The following is a 16497-nucleotide window of genomic DNA, read 5'->3' as shown; positions in this document are numbered from 1 at the left end:
ATAGTTTATCTTCATGTTCAAGAAGGTGCTTTAGTTAGTATAAATATTCCTAATAATACCATCTGATCATTTCACAAAGTCTCTATTCCTGTAGCATGTCTTCAGACTGCATAAATTGATTTACCTCAGTGGATTTGCATTTTCATTGTATATGCAATGTACAAAATGTAAATGCATTTTGCAAATACACATTTGCAGTGTATACTATACTGCTCCCTACTACAACGTAATGTTCCAGTGCCTGTTACAGGTTGCACATCTTTTGATATAGTATTTCACCTCAGTAAACAGCGTAGCAGGGTATACTTTGATGCAGTGTATTGTGTATAACTGCAGAAGAGTTATCGCAGACATCAGGTTTGATGTACACTGTTCAAAAGGTGGCCAGGATACTGCACAGTGGGGAGGTAGGTCTGTTCTGGAACCCACTCTTGAAATACCTACTGCCTGGATACTTTCCCTATGACGCTAGAGATAAAGCAGCAAAGAAGCATGCTTTTTGTCTCCGAGTGCTATCATCATTGCTCTTCCATTTTAGCACAAAAGAATCTATAAATATATTAATTACTTAACAGCAATGTGGCCTGTAAAGGTTCCAGCCTACAAATGGCAGGGTTTCAAGACATGCGTACTTGGAAGTAACTCTCTCTGCTGTACACACTGCAAAGTTTCTTACATTTACTTTAGATGACTCAACAGAAACAGATTGTTGGCCAGAACTACGTGCACAGTGAGAAATCTCCACCACCACATACTATTTCTGACTTTGGGGAAATCTAAATACATATGTAGAAGTTACAAGTAGGTCTCCTTGTCTATTTTATCTTTCCTCTCTCCCTTTCCTGCCAAAAGGCTAATTTCAGTTCCAACTCAAAATTAGTTTAAATACTTATACTAATGTGTAAAATGGGAAAGCCCCAAGATCCCCCCATGGGAACAAAGGTCTGCTAGAGCAGTTGTTAAGAACCCACTTTTACACAGGGAAAAGACACTCTAAGAGTCATTTTCCTGCAGTCGAGATTCAGAGTCAGTGAGTGACAATGCCCAAAGCAGCGTGTGTCTGAGTCCATCTCTATTCCCTTTCATCTTTCACTCTCTGTATTTGTAAAGTAGCAATGTACAGCTGGAGATTTTGCAGGAAATTTCATTGCTGCAGAAGAGAGTCTGCTGAACAAGCATGTGAAGAGAACGCCATCAATCTTCCTTCTGCAGGAAAAATGAGCTGCTTAATAGAAGAAAGAGAAGTGAGAGATCAGGTATTCCCACTCTCCTTCACTGGGGCTGCTACTTTAAGTAACACATAAATCCAAGTTCACCAGCAGAGTTTGTTGGGTTTGTTTCTTGTGCAGTTACTCCAACTAATCCAGCTATTTCCTTACTAGGAATGTTCCTAAACACTACCCTTCTAAACTTCTTGACTATATGAAAGCCTCGCTTTTGCCTGCTTTTATTAGAAACACATTACCCATTTGGCAATCTCACTTCAACATTTGGCTTCTACCCAGATACTCCCCTCTGGGTTCCATATATCCATCCTGTACTCAAAACACTCTTTGATACGACCACCACCATCAGGCTGCAGAAAACCCAGTGACTGTGACACCTTTCATGTGATGTTGTGGAATGTCTTGTAGCTCTTGTGCCTGTCAGGCACTATCACACGTTTATCCAGACTCCTGTTGAACATGCCATTGGGCTGAGACACCTGATGACTGAGTAGGCCATGTCCTTTGCCATCCACTTTGATAACTCTCTGCTTTCCAGTAAATTCTAAGCCACCCAGCACAAAGGGAGAGGAAGGTGACATTAGTACTAACATTCTATAGCAATTCCGGAGAATGCACATGAGTTATCAGCGTTGATGATGACAGGAATTATCCAAGGGAGGGAGAGTGACAAGTATTATGTGTGTGTGTGTTTTGTGAGGATGGAATTGGAATTGCTGTGGGGAGTTTAATATGGGGAGAGAAGAGTGATGTGGAGCTAATGAAAGAAAATGGGGCTGGAGGCACTTTTCAACACTTCACTTCTGATATCCCTGACATTCCTAATGATTTCTAGCTTCTGTAATGCAAAGAACTTCATATAACTTCTGAGCAATGTAAACCAACAAGTTTCTACCCCAGGCAGAACAGGAAGCAGGCTGCATGTGGTCTGTAGTCTTGCAGAAAACTTTGTGGTGGCTAAGGCTGCTGCTACCACAACTTGCTTGCAGCACCCATCCTTTAAAAGTCTTGTAACACCTGACAATGTACACATCAGCCATAGAGTTGCGTGTGTTACATGAGCTACAGCTTCAACAGAAAGCTCTGTTTGGAGATCCATGATCAGATTGCATTTTGATAGTAATTGATTAATAAAGTCTTTCAATCAGGAGGATGAAGAAATACAAAACACATTTGGTTTTGACCAAATTGAACAAGAATGAAATCATTTAAGTTCTAAAAATAACATTTTCCTTCACTTTTCTCCTAAATAAAATAATAAAACTAGTGTTCTGGCTTCCTACTGCTGCCATTTAATAAGTTTAATTTGCTGCCATCTAAATTAATAAATTTAATAAATCATCGTGCTAGCACTTTCATGTTTTCTCCCTTACTTTCTGACCTGCTTTAAAGCAATCTCCTTCTAACATCCACCAGCAACCTAGTTTACTATTCTGCTTCAAAACTTGCTCATATTGTCCTATACAAAACTCTAGAAAACAGCTAAGCTACTGCTCAGGTCACTATTGTGCTAATCGTTATTTCCTTTGCTCTCTTGTTGAACTACCTATTTGCTGGGTGTTTATTTTGTGTTTTGAGGCAGAGACTGTTTTCTATTACCTTTGCACAGCATCAGATCATTAGTAATAGCTACTGTTTTATCCCTAATAAGAATAAACATTAGAAGACAGCAGAGACATTCCTATTTGATTATTGGCAGAAAACATGGAGATGGAGAGTATATGAAAATAATGCTGAAATAACTGGAATGATTTTAGTTAATAGCCACATTCTTTAAATAATGTGGATTGTTAAGAATCACAAGCATGAGGTGAAAACCTTTTCCTAAAACCACTGAATTTCAAAGTAGGGGTGAACTTTGTGAAATGAAAGTGAGGATGAAGTGTAGATTCCCCAAGAATGATTTTAACTTAATGAAATGATAGAGGAGAGAAATGTTCTTGTTTGGTTTTTGTTTGGCTGGTTGGTTTTCTTTGGTTTGAGGTTTTTTTTTACTTCATTCTGCTTTCCGGAGTGGTGGCTCTGACTTCAGCTCTTCAGCATTCATTATTTGTGATGTGTACAATGAGGAGAGGGAGATAAGTAGTTAGAGAGACTGTGTGTTAGATAAAGGCTTTCAGATGGTATTTCTGCCTTTCTGAAATGGAAACTGGTAAAGGTATAAATGTTTTAGCAGAATCTAATATATCTGGTTGAATGCACATGCTACAAACTGCAGCAGAAATCTGCAGTGGGTGTAATCAGAAAACACACTCAGGTTTTGTCCTACAAAGCTGAGGTATCTTGCTGCTCATTCTGTGTATTTGGTATTAAAATAAGTAACTGGTCAATGTATTTAATATTACAAAAGTAATATTATCTGTTGGAATTCCTTAATTTGTTAAGGCTACATGTTGAAAACTTGTCTTTGCTTTAATACGTACACTTGGCATCTAATTTTCCTTTTATACCATTTGCTCTTCCATTGAGTTAAGAGCCAGACTGTGGATAAGCAGACTTCAGTAACATAGCTCGTAAATTCCTTGCTGAGGAACTATATAAAGATGCTGTGCATTCCTTGGACCAAAGTGGCTTCTTGCACTTACAAGCTTAATCATTCCATGATCCAAAAGCTATTGAACTGCTCAATCTTATCATTCCTTGCCTACTTCAGCAGCTGAGATTGTAAAGTCCTGTAACATGAGCAACAGGCAAGGAATAGTTTCATTAAGCAGGGTCACCTCTCTGCATCCATCACACTTTCTGTAAAATGGGGATAATAGAGTTCAGTTTGCTCTGAATCTTAACCAAGAAAAGAGGAAAAAATATCTATATGAATTATTACTATTTATATTGGCATTACTATAATGCATAGAAATTCATTATCATGGAGCAGTGCTTTACTGTGCTAGGTATTTGAAAATACAAAACAATGAGTTTATATTGAAACTAAAATTGTACAATTTACTCTGCATTATGCAACATTGATTATTATTAATGCCAAAAGCCTCTGTGTATTTACAAGCCAGGTTATTTATAGACCGGTAATAAATTTCCTAATCTGAACTGCAAAATCTAGACCTCTCAGTCTGTGAAATATGTGAATAAAAATTGTCTGATTTTCAGAGAAGGTGAGTAATACCAGACTTCTCCTTTGCCAGATATAGCAATGCACTCGTTTCCCATTAAGTCCCATTTATCTACTAAATTTGGTGTTTAAAAGGTCAGCTGTTTCCTCTTAATGTCACAAAATATTGTTAGGGAAATGGTTGGGTTTTTTTTTTAACCTTTTTGAATTTTCACAACAAAAAGAAAAAGCCATCAAAGCTTTCCAAAAGGCTTTGAACAGAGATCAACTATGAAATGTTTAAATCAAAGGGAGAAGAACATAAAGCTTCTGCAACAAGTGATGCTTTTCAACGCTTAATTGCTTGCTCTGATGCTAAATTGATGCAGGTCTAAATCCCGTTGCTCTTGGAGGGGGGAAAGCTACGACTTTGGTTCCTTTGGTATTCTGTAAATAAACAGGGCAGTGCCTCATCCTGATGTGTTTTAGTTGGACAGTTTGAAGTGAAAGAATGTCTGTTGGAAAATCTACTTCACTGGTTTAGGTTTTGTGATTTGTTTTGTTTTTAACATGTTAAAAGGTTTGTTAAAACAGTAGATATAGGCAGAATCTGTCTGATCATTCTCTGGCATGAAACATTCTCCTTTATCTATACACCAGATGCCTACATTTCAGCAACAGAGACAAAAGATCTCTAAGGTTCTTCGGTATTCTGACTGTATCGTATGTGACAACAGGGATTGTAATTTGTCCAAGTATGAATCACCAGATGATTATTCAGTCCTCCTGTGATTGCACTCAACATTTTCCCACCTTGAAATGGCTTGAACTGTATAAACAATATGAAATAGAAAACCAAAGGGATTAATGCCTCTTAGGAGAATGAGTAGAGCCCCTCTAGAAGTTATGGGACATATGACTGATTCTTTCTCCATCAGAGTGGGTAATAAGAGCTTTTCCTCCCCCTGCTGTGATAATCACAGTGTTTGGGCTGCTTTGTTTGTAGGGATTGTGTAGGACCAATGATATTAGACACCTATTAGATTTCTCTGGGGAAATAAGCTGGAATAGGATTTCTCTTCATCATTAGCTAGCATAGGCGGGCATCTTCACAAACAGAGAACTTGCCTTTCATCCACAAAGGCTAAAAGTATCAATTTAAAGGCAGCTAAACCATTACAAATCAAGTCCCAATGCCTCAGTGATCATACTGTCAAATTTTGCCTACTTGTCATATTTCTTTTTTGCCAGCATTGTTGATCACAAGCATTAAACATTTCAATAAATCTCAGAAATCACATGACTTAAAAAATAAGATATGATTATGAATGTCTTATTTTGGGGGTAATTATTGAACTTTTACAGCTTATATTTTCAGGGTTTTCTCTACTGTTACAAGGTCTGCTATTCTTTTTTGTATATGATTCTATTTCCATCTGATTTCAGAAATTGCAGCTTTAAGATGTGATAAAATTGAAGGCTTGGTGACACCACTGTTGCTTTAGAGATATCATCTAAATGAAACATTAATAATCTTGTTGGAGTTCATCGTGCTTTAGTGCTTTGCAGCTCTTGATGGGAGTTACAGGCTGCATTTGTGCTCTGCCTCTGGCAGTGGTTGATTCCAAATATTTTGGCCAAAATGAAAGTTGTTGTGATCATGGGGGACTTACCCATTGACCAGTCCAACAGGAGACTGTTCACAAAGTATAGGTAGAGCAGCTATTATTAACTCTGGAAACTGCATGTTGTTAAAAAAGCATGCACCTTGTACTGTGCAACCAGGTAACAGTGATTCTGGGTGTGCACTGGCATCAGTGGACTGAGAGCTCTAAAAGTGAAGAATCTCAGTTGTAGTACAATTCTCTGCAGCCCTGTGCACACTTGGCAAACAATTGTAACTTCAGCTTTTGACAAGTTTTTTTCCCAGCTTGGTTGTGGGCACAAAGTGTTCCTGAGACAGCTTCCTCTACCCACACACAGGTATCCTGACCTCAGCTCTCCAAGACAGACAGATTCATTGCATCTTATACCCCAAAGTAGTCCTTCCTTTCTTTCCTATGTGAGCAGGCTGTAAGTGATCCCTTATTTCTTAATGTTAAATTAGAACTAAATCTGAACTCTTTTCCTGATGTTTTTCTCATGGGGCAGGACTTGCACTGGGCTCTGTGACCTTGGCTCTCTGAAAATGGTTGGTTATCAAGTGGCTCAAGGGGAAAGGATGGATGAGGGTGAGTGAAAAGAAGTACATATATATTCTTTAGAGTACAGTATCTCCTGTTCTCCCTAGAGCTCCACTGTCACTGGCTGGAAGAACTAAGAAGAATAAACTCTAAACAGGTGCCATTTGATTTCATTTTCACAGGGATTTCACTAACAACAAATACAAAAACCATTTGCTAATAACACTTCCTCAAAATTATCAGGGAAAATATCCCAAACAAACCAAACAGAAACAGGAGAGGCTTATGCTGCCTAACTGACCAGCAGAGACAGTACAAGCTGCTTTCAAATGACCCGGAAAGGAAATGAGAAATGCAAAGAATCTGAGAATTAAATGCATTTCATCTCTATTCTTTCCTCATTCACAGTCTCCTGAGAAATTTCTGTGGCTAAGGGTTACCAAGCTAGTTACTGATTTCTCTGCAAGATCACTCAGCATCTCTTGCATTTATAACTTCATAAAATAACATCTCTTTTTGCTCTCTATTTTTCTTTTTTCACCGAGGCATCTCATTTCTCTGGTGTAGAAAAGCTACTCACATTTTTCCCTGTTGAGCTTTGCTAGGTTTTCTCTCTCAGTTCTGATCCTTACCTGTTTTCTTTGCAGGCTCTGGCATCTTCACTTTGTTCCTGAAGAAGCTCCCAGTTGTATCTAGAAAGCAGGGTCCAAGTTAAACAGGAATGAGAGTACAGGGCTTTTGAGACCCCCTAAAGGAACACTTGGTGGAAGCCCCCATCCTGCTCCTCCCCTTTGATCCCCCACTGTTGTCAACTATGGCACCTTATCAACACACTTGACAGGCTACATCAGCTGGGATAAATATAGCCAAGTTCCAGGAGCCAGAGAGCTCAAACCACCCAAGTCTGGCTACCACTGGGCTGCTGGTATAAACCAGAGCACAGTATGACGTTGCCCATGTGTACTGTACATTTTCCAGCTTCACATAATGGTTTGCATTAAGAATTCCTACACTGCCATGCTTACAGCACGTTCTCCGAGTAGATCTGATAGTTACATCTCCTGCATGTTGGTTCTGTACTTACTCTGATGTTGAATCTGTTTGCATTCTTGAGACCAGTTTCAGTCTTTGTTATTATAATTGGGTCAGATTTTGAGCAGCCCTCAAAGTGCTTTTTTCTTGTTTCTTTTTTGCTCTCTTCTACTGAACACTGTGTAGAACTGAATGTGAACCTTCAGGAGAGAGCTTTCAGACACACAGGACTGACATTTGCAGTCACAACTAGGAAGCATGACGTTATTTAAATAGTTTCAGTCCTCCCTCCCCATCCACCCACTTGATCCTCACCATGTAGTTATTGAAAACTAGCAAGTCTTTCTATTTTTCCTTTAAGATACCATTTAAAAAATGGTTCTGAGGTTCTATTTGATACCTCCAAAAGTTTTAATTCTACTTAATTATATAGAAAAGAACTGGGGGAAATCTCAGTAGAAAATTACATTGGTATTTCCATTTAATGCTCCAGTCATTGCTTCTTATTTCTTAATACATTTAGCATATGTCAAAATAGTGAGTGCAGACAATCCTCCCTTCATTGACCTGGTGGTATATACATTTCATGCCTCTTTTGTCTGCTTCATTTTGAGTTTTGAGCTTTATCAGAGCAACTCTGTATGCTGACCACTTAGCACATTTTAGCTACCACTAGTATTGAAAAACCCTTCTAAAACCAATGTAGTTTTCAGGTTTTCCAGTTTTACTAGCCTGTAAAAACCTCTATCTAAAGGATTTCTGCTTTTAGTAGGGAACTCAGAATAGACAAATGTGCACACAGCCCATCAATCACTGTACTTTGTTTCTGTCTTTCACAACTGACTCTTTGGGTAGACTGATAGGACAAATGTGAACATGCAAGAACGACTGATGTTACCTCTCCTGATTTAGGCCCAAATACTTCCTCATTGTTTTTCAGATGAGTGAGAAAGATGGGCAGGATGTGATCTATGTACGTTTTCTGTCGCCTCTGTTTCTAGTGGAGCACAGGTTAGCCTGATAGGTTTTTGACCTACTTTCCTGTATCTGAGGCATTTCGCTAGGAGTCAGGATATCTCAGCTACTTGCTTTGGTCTGAACTCTTTCAAAGGGTTTGAGTCCCACATTGTGAAAGATCTGTCACTCAACTAGTGAAGATCCTTATTCCCTTCTTCAACGTTTCTCCTTGTTAGAGAGCTGCCATTAATTCCCTCTTCTCTCCAGAGCAGACCCCAAACACTGTTAGAACTACATCCATGTGCCTTCTGGGAAGAGAGTTCTCTCACTGCAACCCTTGACAGTAGAGGCCACAGGAGACAGAGCTACCACAGAGGAAATAAAGGCAATGTGTGCAGACTATCCAGAGGTGAACTGTGATCCGAGCCACACTTCTTAGCTCACTTGCCTCTCTAGTATGTGTCATTGAAATAATGGGCAGCATGGTTTAGTGTGAGGTGTCCCTACCCATGGCAGGGGGTTGGAACTGGATGATCTTAAGGTCCTTTCCAACCCAAACCATTCAATGATTCTATGACTAGAAGTCACTTCTGCAGTATTTTAACAAATGAACCTCTTTTAAATGCCATCATAATATACTGGTCTTCCTCAGGAATCATTTTGCTCAGAGAACTGAGTTTTGCTACTTAATTCTCCCTCACTCATCTTTTAGCAAACAGTTGTGTTTACTGAAAGCCTATTTGCTGTGTTGAGAAGTTTTTATGCATGTAGTATTTATCTTATACTCCAAGCTTGTATTTGTCCTCTGAGAGTGTCAAGTAGAAGGGGCTTCAAAGCAAGAACTGAGACCCTTGGGATAATTCAATATATGATAATACATGTCTAACACAGAACTTACTCTGGGTGCTAATAGATAATAGCTTAAGTACATCCTAAATATTTCTTCGAAGTCCATGGAACTCTCAGTATTATTGATTCACATACTTACTCATTTCTTTGTAAAATGGCATTAACTCCTTGGGCTCAATACCTTCCAATAATGATGATTCCACTGTTGACATACACATTGTAAGAATAAGACTTCTATTATTGATTCTGTAGTTTCCAATTTCAAATTTTAATATCTTCTTCTCAGGGAACAGAAATTCCTATTCAGTGTTAGAATGTTGTTTGTTTCTATGCCTTTGTCACAGCACCTCAGGTTTATTTAGGACAAAAGCCACAGCTGTGTAAATCTACATTAAACCACTTTTAAACCCATTACATATGGAAGCATTTTCCTTTATTTGTGTCTTTCTTATTGTCAGGTATTTGTCTGTAAAGTTGTCAGGCATGTGTCTGACAATGATGTGCCTGTAAAAGGTCACTTGGACAGTGATGGAAGGGTCCTGCTTCCCTCCGGGGCAAATGGGGAGTTCATTCTGGCACGGCATGATTTATCTGGAAATGTATGGGATGATCTAAACCATGTTGCTATTCAAAGGATGTACACTCATTCATTAGACTGAATTTTAAGGGTATTTTTCGAGGGTAGTATCCCAGTAACTGTCTATGAGCCATCATTTCCTAGGGAATTTGAAAGAATATGCTCATCTACAAAAGCTGCTATGATAGAATAATAGGTCACTAAAAATATATAAGGTGAGGAAGCAATTGCACTGTCTATTAGAAAGGAAAGCTAGACAATATACTCTGTATTTCTTTATTAATGTACGGAGTACAGCATGCAGGAGTTCATCTCAGCAATGCCTGCTGGGATCATGTAAATAAGAGCATTCTGTTTTGCATTCTCTCCTGTTTATTTCTCACAGATACTTAGAAACTATTTTAGACTTATGGATTATAAGTGCCTGGGAGCCTTTTCTCTATGCATTTTGTTTCCCAACCTTTATATGTGGGGTTTTTTTCTCTGTTTCCGTAAATAATCTTTATTTAATGTGGTTGTAGCATTTTCCTTTGCATGAAGACACCTACCATCTTATTTTCTTTGGAATTTTCTCAGGATTTCATTTTCTGGATTCCATATCTTTCTCACTGTCAATTTGATTTTTTCTTTAAATATTTAGTGGTATAGTTTTAGTTCGGCAACTTACCGGAGAACATGGATAACTTTAAACATGGACTTAACACGACTACTTATGTGCTCAAAATCAGGCATATTTAATTCAAGTACTGCAATGAATCAGTCCCTTAGCTGATTATTCTCCATAGACACTTTCCAGGATTCAGAGTCAAGTTTAATCAGGGGAGGGTGTGAGTTATTGCATCCCCGCAATGAAACAGAGCCACTAGAATTTAATCTGATGTAGGGAAATGATCCTATAGCAGTTATAACTCTACAGCTTTTGTGATTTTAAATGTGATTTAAAATACCATTTTAAATCTATCTGTATGTTGGAGGCAGAACAAAATGAATGTTTGCTCTGCTATTACACCTCTGGTTACCAGGTGGCAGCATCGTTGTAATAGTAAAGTTTGTTCTAGCATTTTCTACATATAATTTATTTATTTAGCTAGACACTTTTAATAACAAAACTGCTATGCAAATGAAATATATGATAGTGAGGGCTACACTGGCCCAAAATAGATGTGTAGTGGATTGTGACACCTACTTACCAATGCAGCACAACACTACACAACTCTATAGAAAGTGTCTGAACTTTCATCCCATATTCAAATGGAACTGATACACAAGCACAGTGAAACAACATGTAATAAATCTCTCTGCAGCGTTGCTAAAGAAGTGAAAGAGAGGGGAAAGGGTGTCCTTCCCTGCCAGAGGAATTATCTTGCAAGTCTTAAATTGTTCTGTGCCTCTTACAGTGGCTTTCATAATGAAGTTCAAAGTCAGGTTCAAAAATGACAGTAATAGGTGCCCTGCAGTGATGAGCATGTCATCTATCTTCCTGATTTTGGATAGCTGCAGCATGATTTATGAAGAAAACCCTGAGGATTTATTATTTCTAGACAAACTTAACAGCACCTCCCTCTGATATGACTCTCTGACTTCTATTAAAAGGCTATATTTTTAGGCGGTTACAACTTTGTCCAAATGTAGCTATCCAGGTGGAAAATCTATATATTACTTTTCTACTTTGTACTTTTTTTGCTCTCAGTTTCTGTTGTGCCATTTGATTTCTTGTCTCTGTCTTTGTTTATTTGCTTCTCTGCCTCTTAGTTTTGCTTTGTGAAAGTGTCACCTCTACAGTTCGGCAGTTTCTGAGGACAAGGCAGTACAATTCACCCTCAGTTTGCTGGTATGAAGGTGGGGTAGCCGAGCTGCCTCAGTGCAGAGCACAGACCCAGCAGGAGTCATTCACTGAAGTGCTGCACACCATGAAACCCCAAAGACTTTCATTTGTGCTTTTGGAACACAGAGCTCAGGGGTGTACAGTGCAAAGGCACTTGGCCTCATTGGCAAAACTTGAGTTTTCGAGGGTTAATGAGATTTGGGTAACACTGATCCTGCTTATTTGAGCTTCTCTCTGCACAGACATTTTATATCCCTACACTTTACATCCCATATTTGAGATCTTTCTGGACATTTGACAGTCAACTTGCTTTACTTTCAACTGGCTTCACGATACCCAACCTGAGTGGCTCCATATTCTAGGCTATATGGAAAAAACGCAGTCTACATATGCTCAGTGAGAACATTCTAGATTTTATTCTCTGAGGAAGTTTTCACTGTGTCAATTGAGTCTGGTGTAGGGGTCAGCAAAATTGTTATCTAGGCTGCTGTGGGGTTTGGGCTGAATTCATACACTTGAACTAAGAGTGAACAGTGTGTATGTTCTGTGCTCATAGCATCTCTTTCAGGTCCATACAAAATAGAGGGGAGAGCTATGGGGGCAAAGAACTGGACCTTCAGAGAGATAAGGGAACACAGCAAGTAGAGTGGGACAAGGATATAAAATATGTGTTTCAAGGGTACGGTGGGGACAAGAAAACTGTGAGAGGGAATAGAAATAGATCCTCAAATGACAAGAATGGGGAGCTCTGGTTGAAATGGGAGGGACGGAAGAGAACTGGGAGTCAATAGGTGATAAGACTGAAACTGTAAGAGGATGTGGGATGGGAAAACTATAAATGGCTGGATGAATATATTGGAACTGAGAACCTTAGGCATAAAGAGAAGCTCACTTGAGGCACATGTGAGAAAAATTGGTCTGAGAGGAAGAAATAAGACCAGCCATGAATATATTGAAAGCTGACATGGAGAATAAAGCAACTGGGATCTACTAAATATGGAGGTAAATATGGCTGGGTCTAAAGATGAACAAAGGGCTTGAAGTGGATAACTGGGGCTGAGAAAGGAACAGAGTGTTGATGTGTTGGAAAACATGGAAGAGGGAATGTCTAAAGAAGAATTCTAGTATTTGGTTTCTAAAAGCAAACACTCAAACCTTAGAAAATGAGTTATATCTAAAAGAAACCCAAACTGATTTGCTTACGCAAATGCCCAGCTCAGCACCCAAACATTCTTCAGTTTGCATAAGGCATCAGAGCATTCTGCACAGAGGTGTTAGTGGTCAAAAGGCTTCTCATATGAAGAGCAGTGCTGCTCTGCTGCTGGGGAGTTAAAACAAAAGCTCAGGGGGAGCTCTTAAAGCACAGAAACTGCATTCCTTCCTACCACAAAGCCGCTTCCCCAATCCTTTGCATAACCTTGGTCTCCCCAATATCTCCTCCCACCCTTCCTTCTCCTCCACCACCTCCTGCTAAACCTTATCTCCTCTACCACATCCTCATTCCCCTCTTGCCCATAGACTACTCTGCTTATTCTCACGTACTGCTTTGGCTCCCCAGTAGTAAAAAGTAACACTGTGGGGAACTGACGGCATGAAGAAGGGGGATGTGGCTGTATGAGTGGAGAGAATGGAAAGAAACAGAGGATGGAAGGAAACCTTGTCCTGAGAAACCTGATCTAATTGGCCTGCTATGAGTAGGAGCTTGGATGAGGTGACCTCTGAAGGTCCCTTCCAACCAAAGTTACTCTGTGATCCTGTGTGGTGATGTGAGGTATTGTGAGAGAAATAAATGGGACTAAAGCAGACACAGATGAGTTACAGTGAGAAAAAGAGAAATACCTGCAGCCTTCTGCTGTTTTCATGTTCTTTGGAAAAAGTTCATGTTCTCCATCTCTTGGGATAGGGCTCTGGTGCCTTGGGTTATGTACAGACCTCCCTCATACCACAAGTTCAACTGAGCCATCTGAACTGCAACATCTAAATTTGTTAGGTGAAACTTGGTGAAGTTTTAGCTATGTTACAGTTGTTTCAAAGAGCAAAGCTGTTTGTCTATTTGACTATAGGATGAGATTAGTGGATTCCTTTCAGTAGCTTTGTTTATCAAAAGCTTTGCATTTTTATTGTTTTAGGTATATAGTTATGTGAAATAAGGTAAATCTGGTTTGAGTATTGCTTAGAATAAAGAAAGGCAGAGAGAGAGTAAGTTAGCACACAAAGTAAGTTAGAAATAAATGCAAACTCTTGGAACTGGTACCCAGAATGTGCTGTAGCCTGTGGCATATCATAGTCTTTTCTAATAGAAATACACACATTTTAAATACATAAGAGTGGGATTCCCATGGAGAAGAGATTGTTCTGCGTTTTCTCAGAGGAAAAACACTTACTGTATTGTCATCAGTGATAAAGGCTCTCTATGGATTTACAGTGTGCAGATAGAGTATAAACAAAGTTAGAGTGCCATTGAACCTGAACTGTCACATGATGTCCCAGTCCTGAAGTTGGCACTGTATCTTGAATTAAGCTTGATAATTATCAAGTGACTTTTGTCATGCACAGATTTGAATTAGGGAGAAAAAAATAGAAAAAAATATTAAGAAAGGAAAAGAGATTAAGGGATACAAACAGAAAAGGTAAACTGAGGCAGGTTTACTGGGGCAAAAAAACCTGGCAAAGCACAGAGTATAAGCCCTGCTGTATTTGAAAATAAAGACACAGACTATGAGACTGGTGGTGTGGATTGCAAAGCGAGGCTATGGACATAAAATTTAATGAAGACAGAAACAAAAAACCCCACCAGTAAATCTATTAGAATACATATATTGGAGGGACTCTTCATTAGGGACTGTAGTGACAGGACAAGGGGTAATGGGTTCAAACTTAAACAGGGGAGGTTTAGATTGGATATAAGGAAGAAATTCTTTACTTGTAAGGGTGGTGAGGCACTGGAATGCGCTGCCCAGGGAAGTTGTGAATGCTCCATCCCTGGCAGTGTTCAAGGCCAGGATGGACAGAGCCTTGGGTGCCATGGTGTCCCTGCCCATGGCAGGGGGGTTGGAACTGGATGATCTTAAGGTCCTTTCCAACCCTAACTATTCTATGATTCTATGATATATGTATTTTCCAGGAAGTCTGGGGGATATTATAAAGGCATATAGGCAAAACCAAATGATAACAACTTTAACTGCAGATCAGTCTGATGTAGGTGAGTAGCAGCTCAGATCTAAGAATGTCCAAAACCCTCTTTGATGGGGCAGAATTTAAAAATATATGTGATCCCTGCAAATTATTATCAGCAGATTCTCCCTCTGTACAGCCAGGGCAATTTTTTAACCTTCTATACCTGTGATGTATGACTGGGGATCTAAAATGCTGTAGGAAGCTCAGTATTTTAGGTTTAGCTCCACATGAATTTTCTGAATAATACCTTTCCACAAACATTGTTCAGGAGCTAGTCAGCAGCTAATGAAGGTGCTTGGTTTTGTTTTTTACAGCAGGCTGCAAAGGTCACATGTAAGTTGAATATCTGGGTATAACATGAATGTTTGCTTTGAAAGAGGACTGAGGATCTCCAACAGCAATTGGACACAAAATGTTCCAATAAACTTGTGGTACTAACAGGTTACCTCTCCAGCTAATGCCCTGACTTACCTTTTTCCAGCATTTCTCCCTGTCTGGTACTTGACCATTTTCAGATAAAATTGAATGCTTCCTTCTCCATAATTTTCCTGAACCAGTGATTTTGTCACATGAAATTTGGCATTTTTCTCTAAAACAGCCAAAAAGCTTCTGTTTGCATGTGAAACTTAATGGCAATAATTCAGCTTGATTAGACAGCCTGTTATCCTGACCAGTTTGATTGAATAGGATACAAAGGGTACTGTGGCGGAGAAGCATCATCCTTTAGCCTCCTTCACAGCTGCAACACATGATTATTCACACTCTTTATGCCACAGATGAAAAACCTAACCAGAAACAGATGGGGAGTGAGTATTTATAGAAACAGTATTTCAAAGCATTAACAAGAGGAAGAGAAAAAGAATTCAACTTTGGAGATAAAGAAAACTTTAATCCTGTTCATTAAAGTATATTCAATAGTATTTTTAGAAACATTTTAATTATAAATAATACCATCTCCAGAAATAGTTTTCCTCATATTCTTCTGTTTCCATTTCCATGTGACTTGTGACCAAAAGCAGTCTAAAATGCAAATTCTTCAAGTGCAAATAACTGCTTTATAATAATATTTTATAGTAATGCACACTGCTCAAGTCATGTAAAGGCTCTTATTGTTTCTGTTCATTTATTTTAATTTAGTATTATTTCTCTAACATTTAATTGTTTTCTATATAAGCAAATGGAAAACTAGGTGTCTGAGATGTAAGAAGGCTTTTTGACAAGCTTGAAATGGCTTTTGTGTTATACTAAACATCTCCACAAGTAGCTCACCAGTTAGCTCTTTTCAGTCATCATAGCTTTCCTGTAAGAGGAAATGATCCTTCTCCTCCAAATTATAGTGAGAATAATCAGTTCTGCTTTTCAAGCTGTGTTTATGATAGAGATATTTTTATGAAGAGAGGAATTAATCCTCTAGTTTTCTTGAATATCAACTCTTTAAGTCTTACCCAGAGAGGTGGTGGATGTGCCATGCCTCTAGGCATTCAAGGCCAAGCTGGATGTGGTTCTGAGCAAACTGATCTAGTAGAAGGTGTCCCTGCTCATTGCAGGGGGGTTGGACTAGATGACCTTTGAAAGTCCCTTCCAATGCAAATTATTCTATGATTCTATGATTCTGTGAAGGCAAA

At 38.9% G+C, this 16497-nt stretch overlaps 1 protein-coding gene across 1 annotated transcript in view; it reads right to left on the bottom strand.

The window, feature by feature from the left end:
* The window catches only part of MYBPC3 (myosin binding protein C3), a 59676-nt gene extending 52436 nt beyond the window's left edge, over positions 1 to 7240 (bottom strand). The window contains exon 1 of the mRNA XM_013130312.2: positions 7088 to 7240. Within this exon, the coding sequence (XP_012985766.2) occupies positions 7088 to 7112 (25 nt within the window). The 5' untranslated portion in view covers positions 7113 to 7240. The remainder of the gene's footprint in view (positions 1 to 7087) is intronic.
* Between the last annotated feature and the right edge of the window lie 9257 nt (positions 7241 to 16497).

Source organism: Melopsittacus undulatus, chromosome 4 (assembly GCF_012275295.1).
Source record: "Melopsittacus undulatus isolate bMelUnd1 chromosome 4, bMelUnd1.mat.Z, whole genome shotgun sequence".
Taxonomy (NCBI): domain Eukaryota; kingdom Metazoa; phylum Chordata; class Aves; order Psittaciformes; family Psittaculidae; genus Melopsittacus; species Melopsittacus undulatus.
This window is presented reverse-complemented; position numbering and strand designations above follow the sequence as displayed.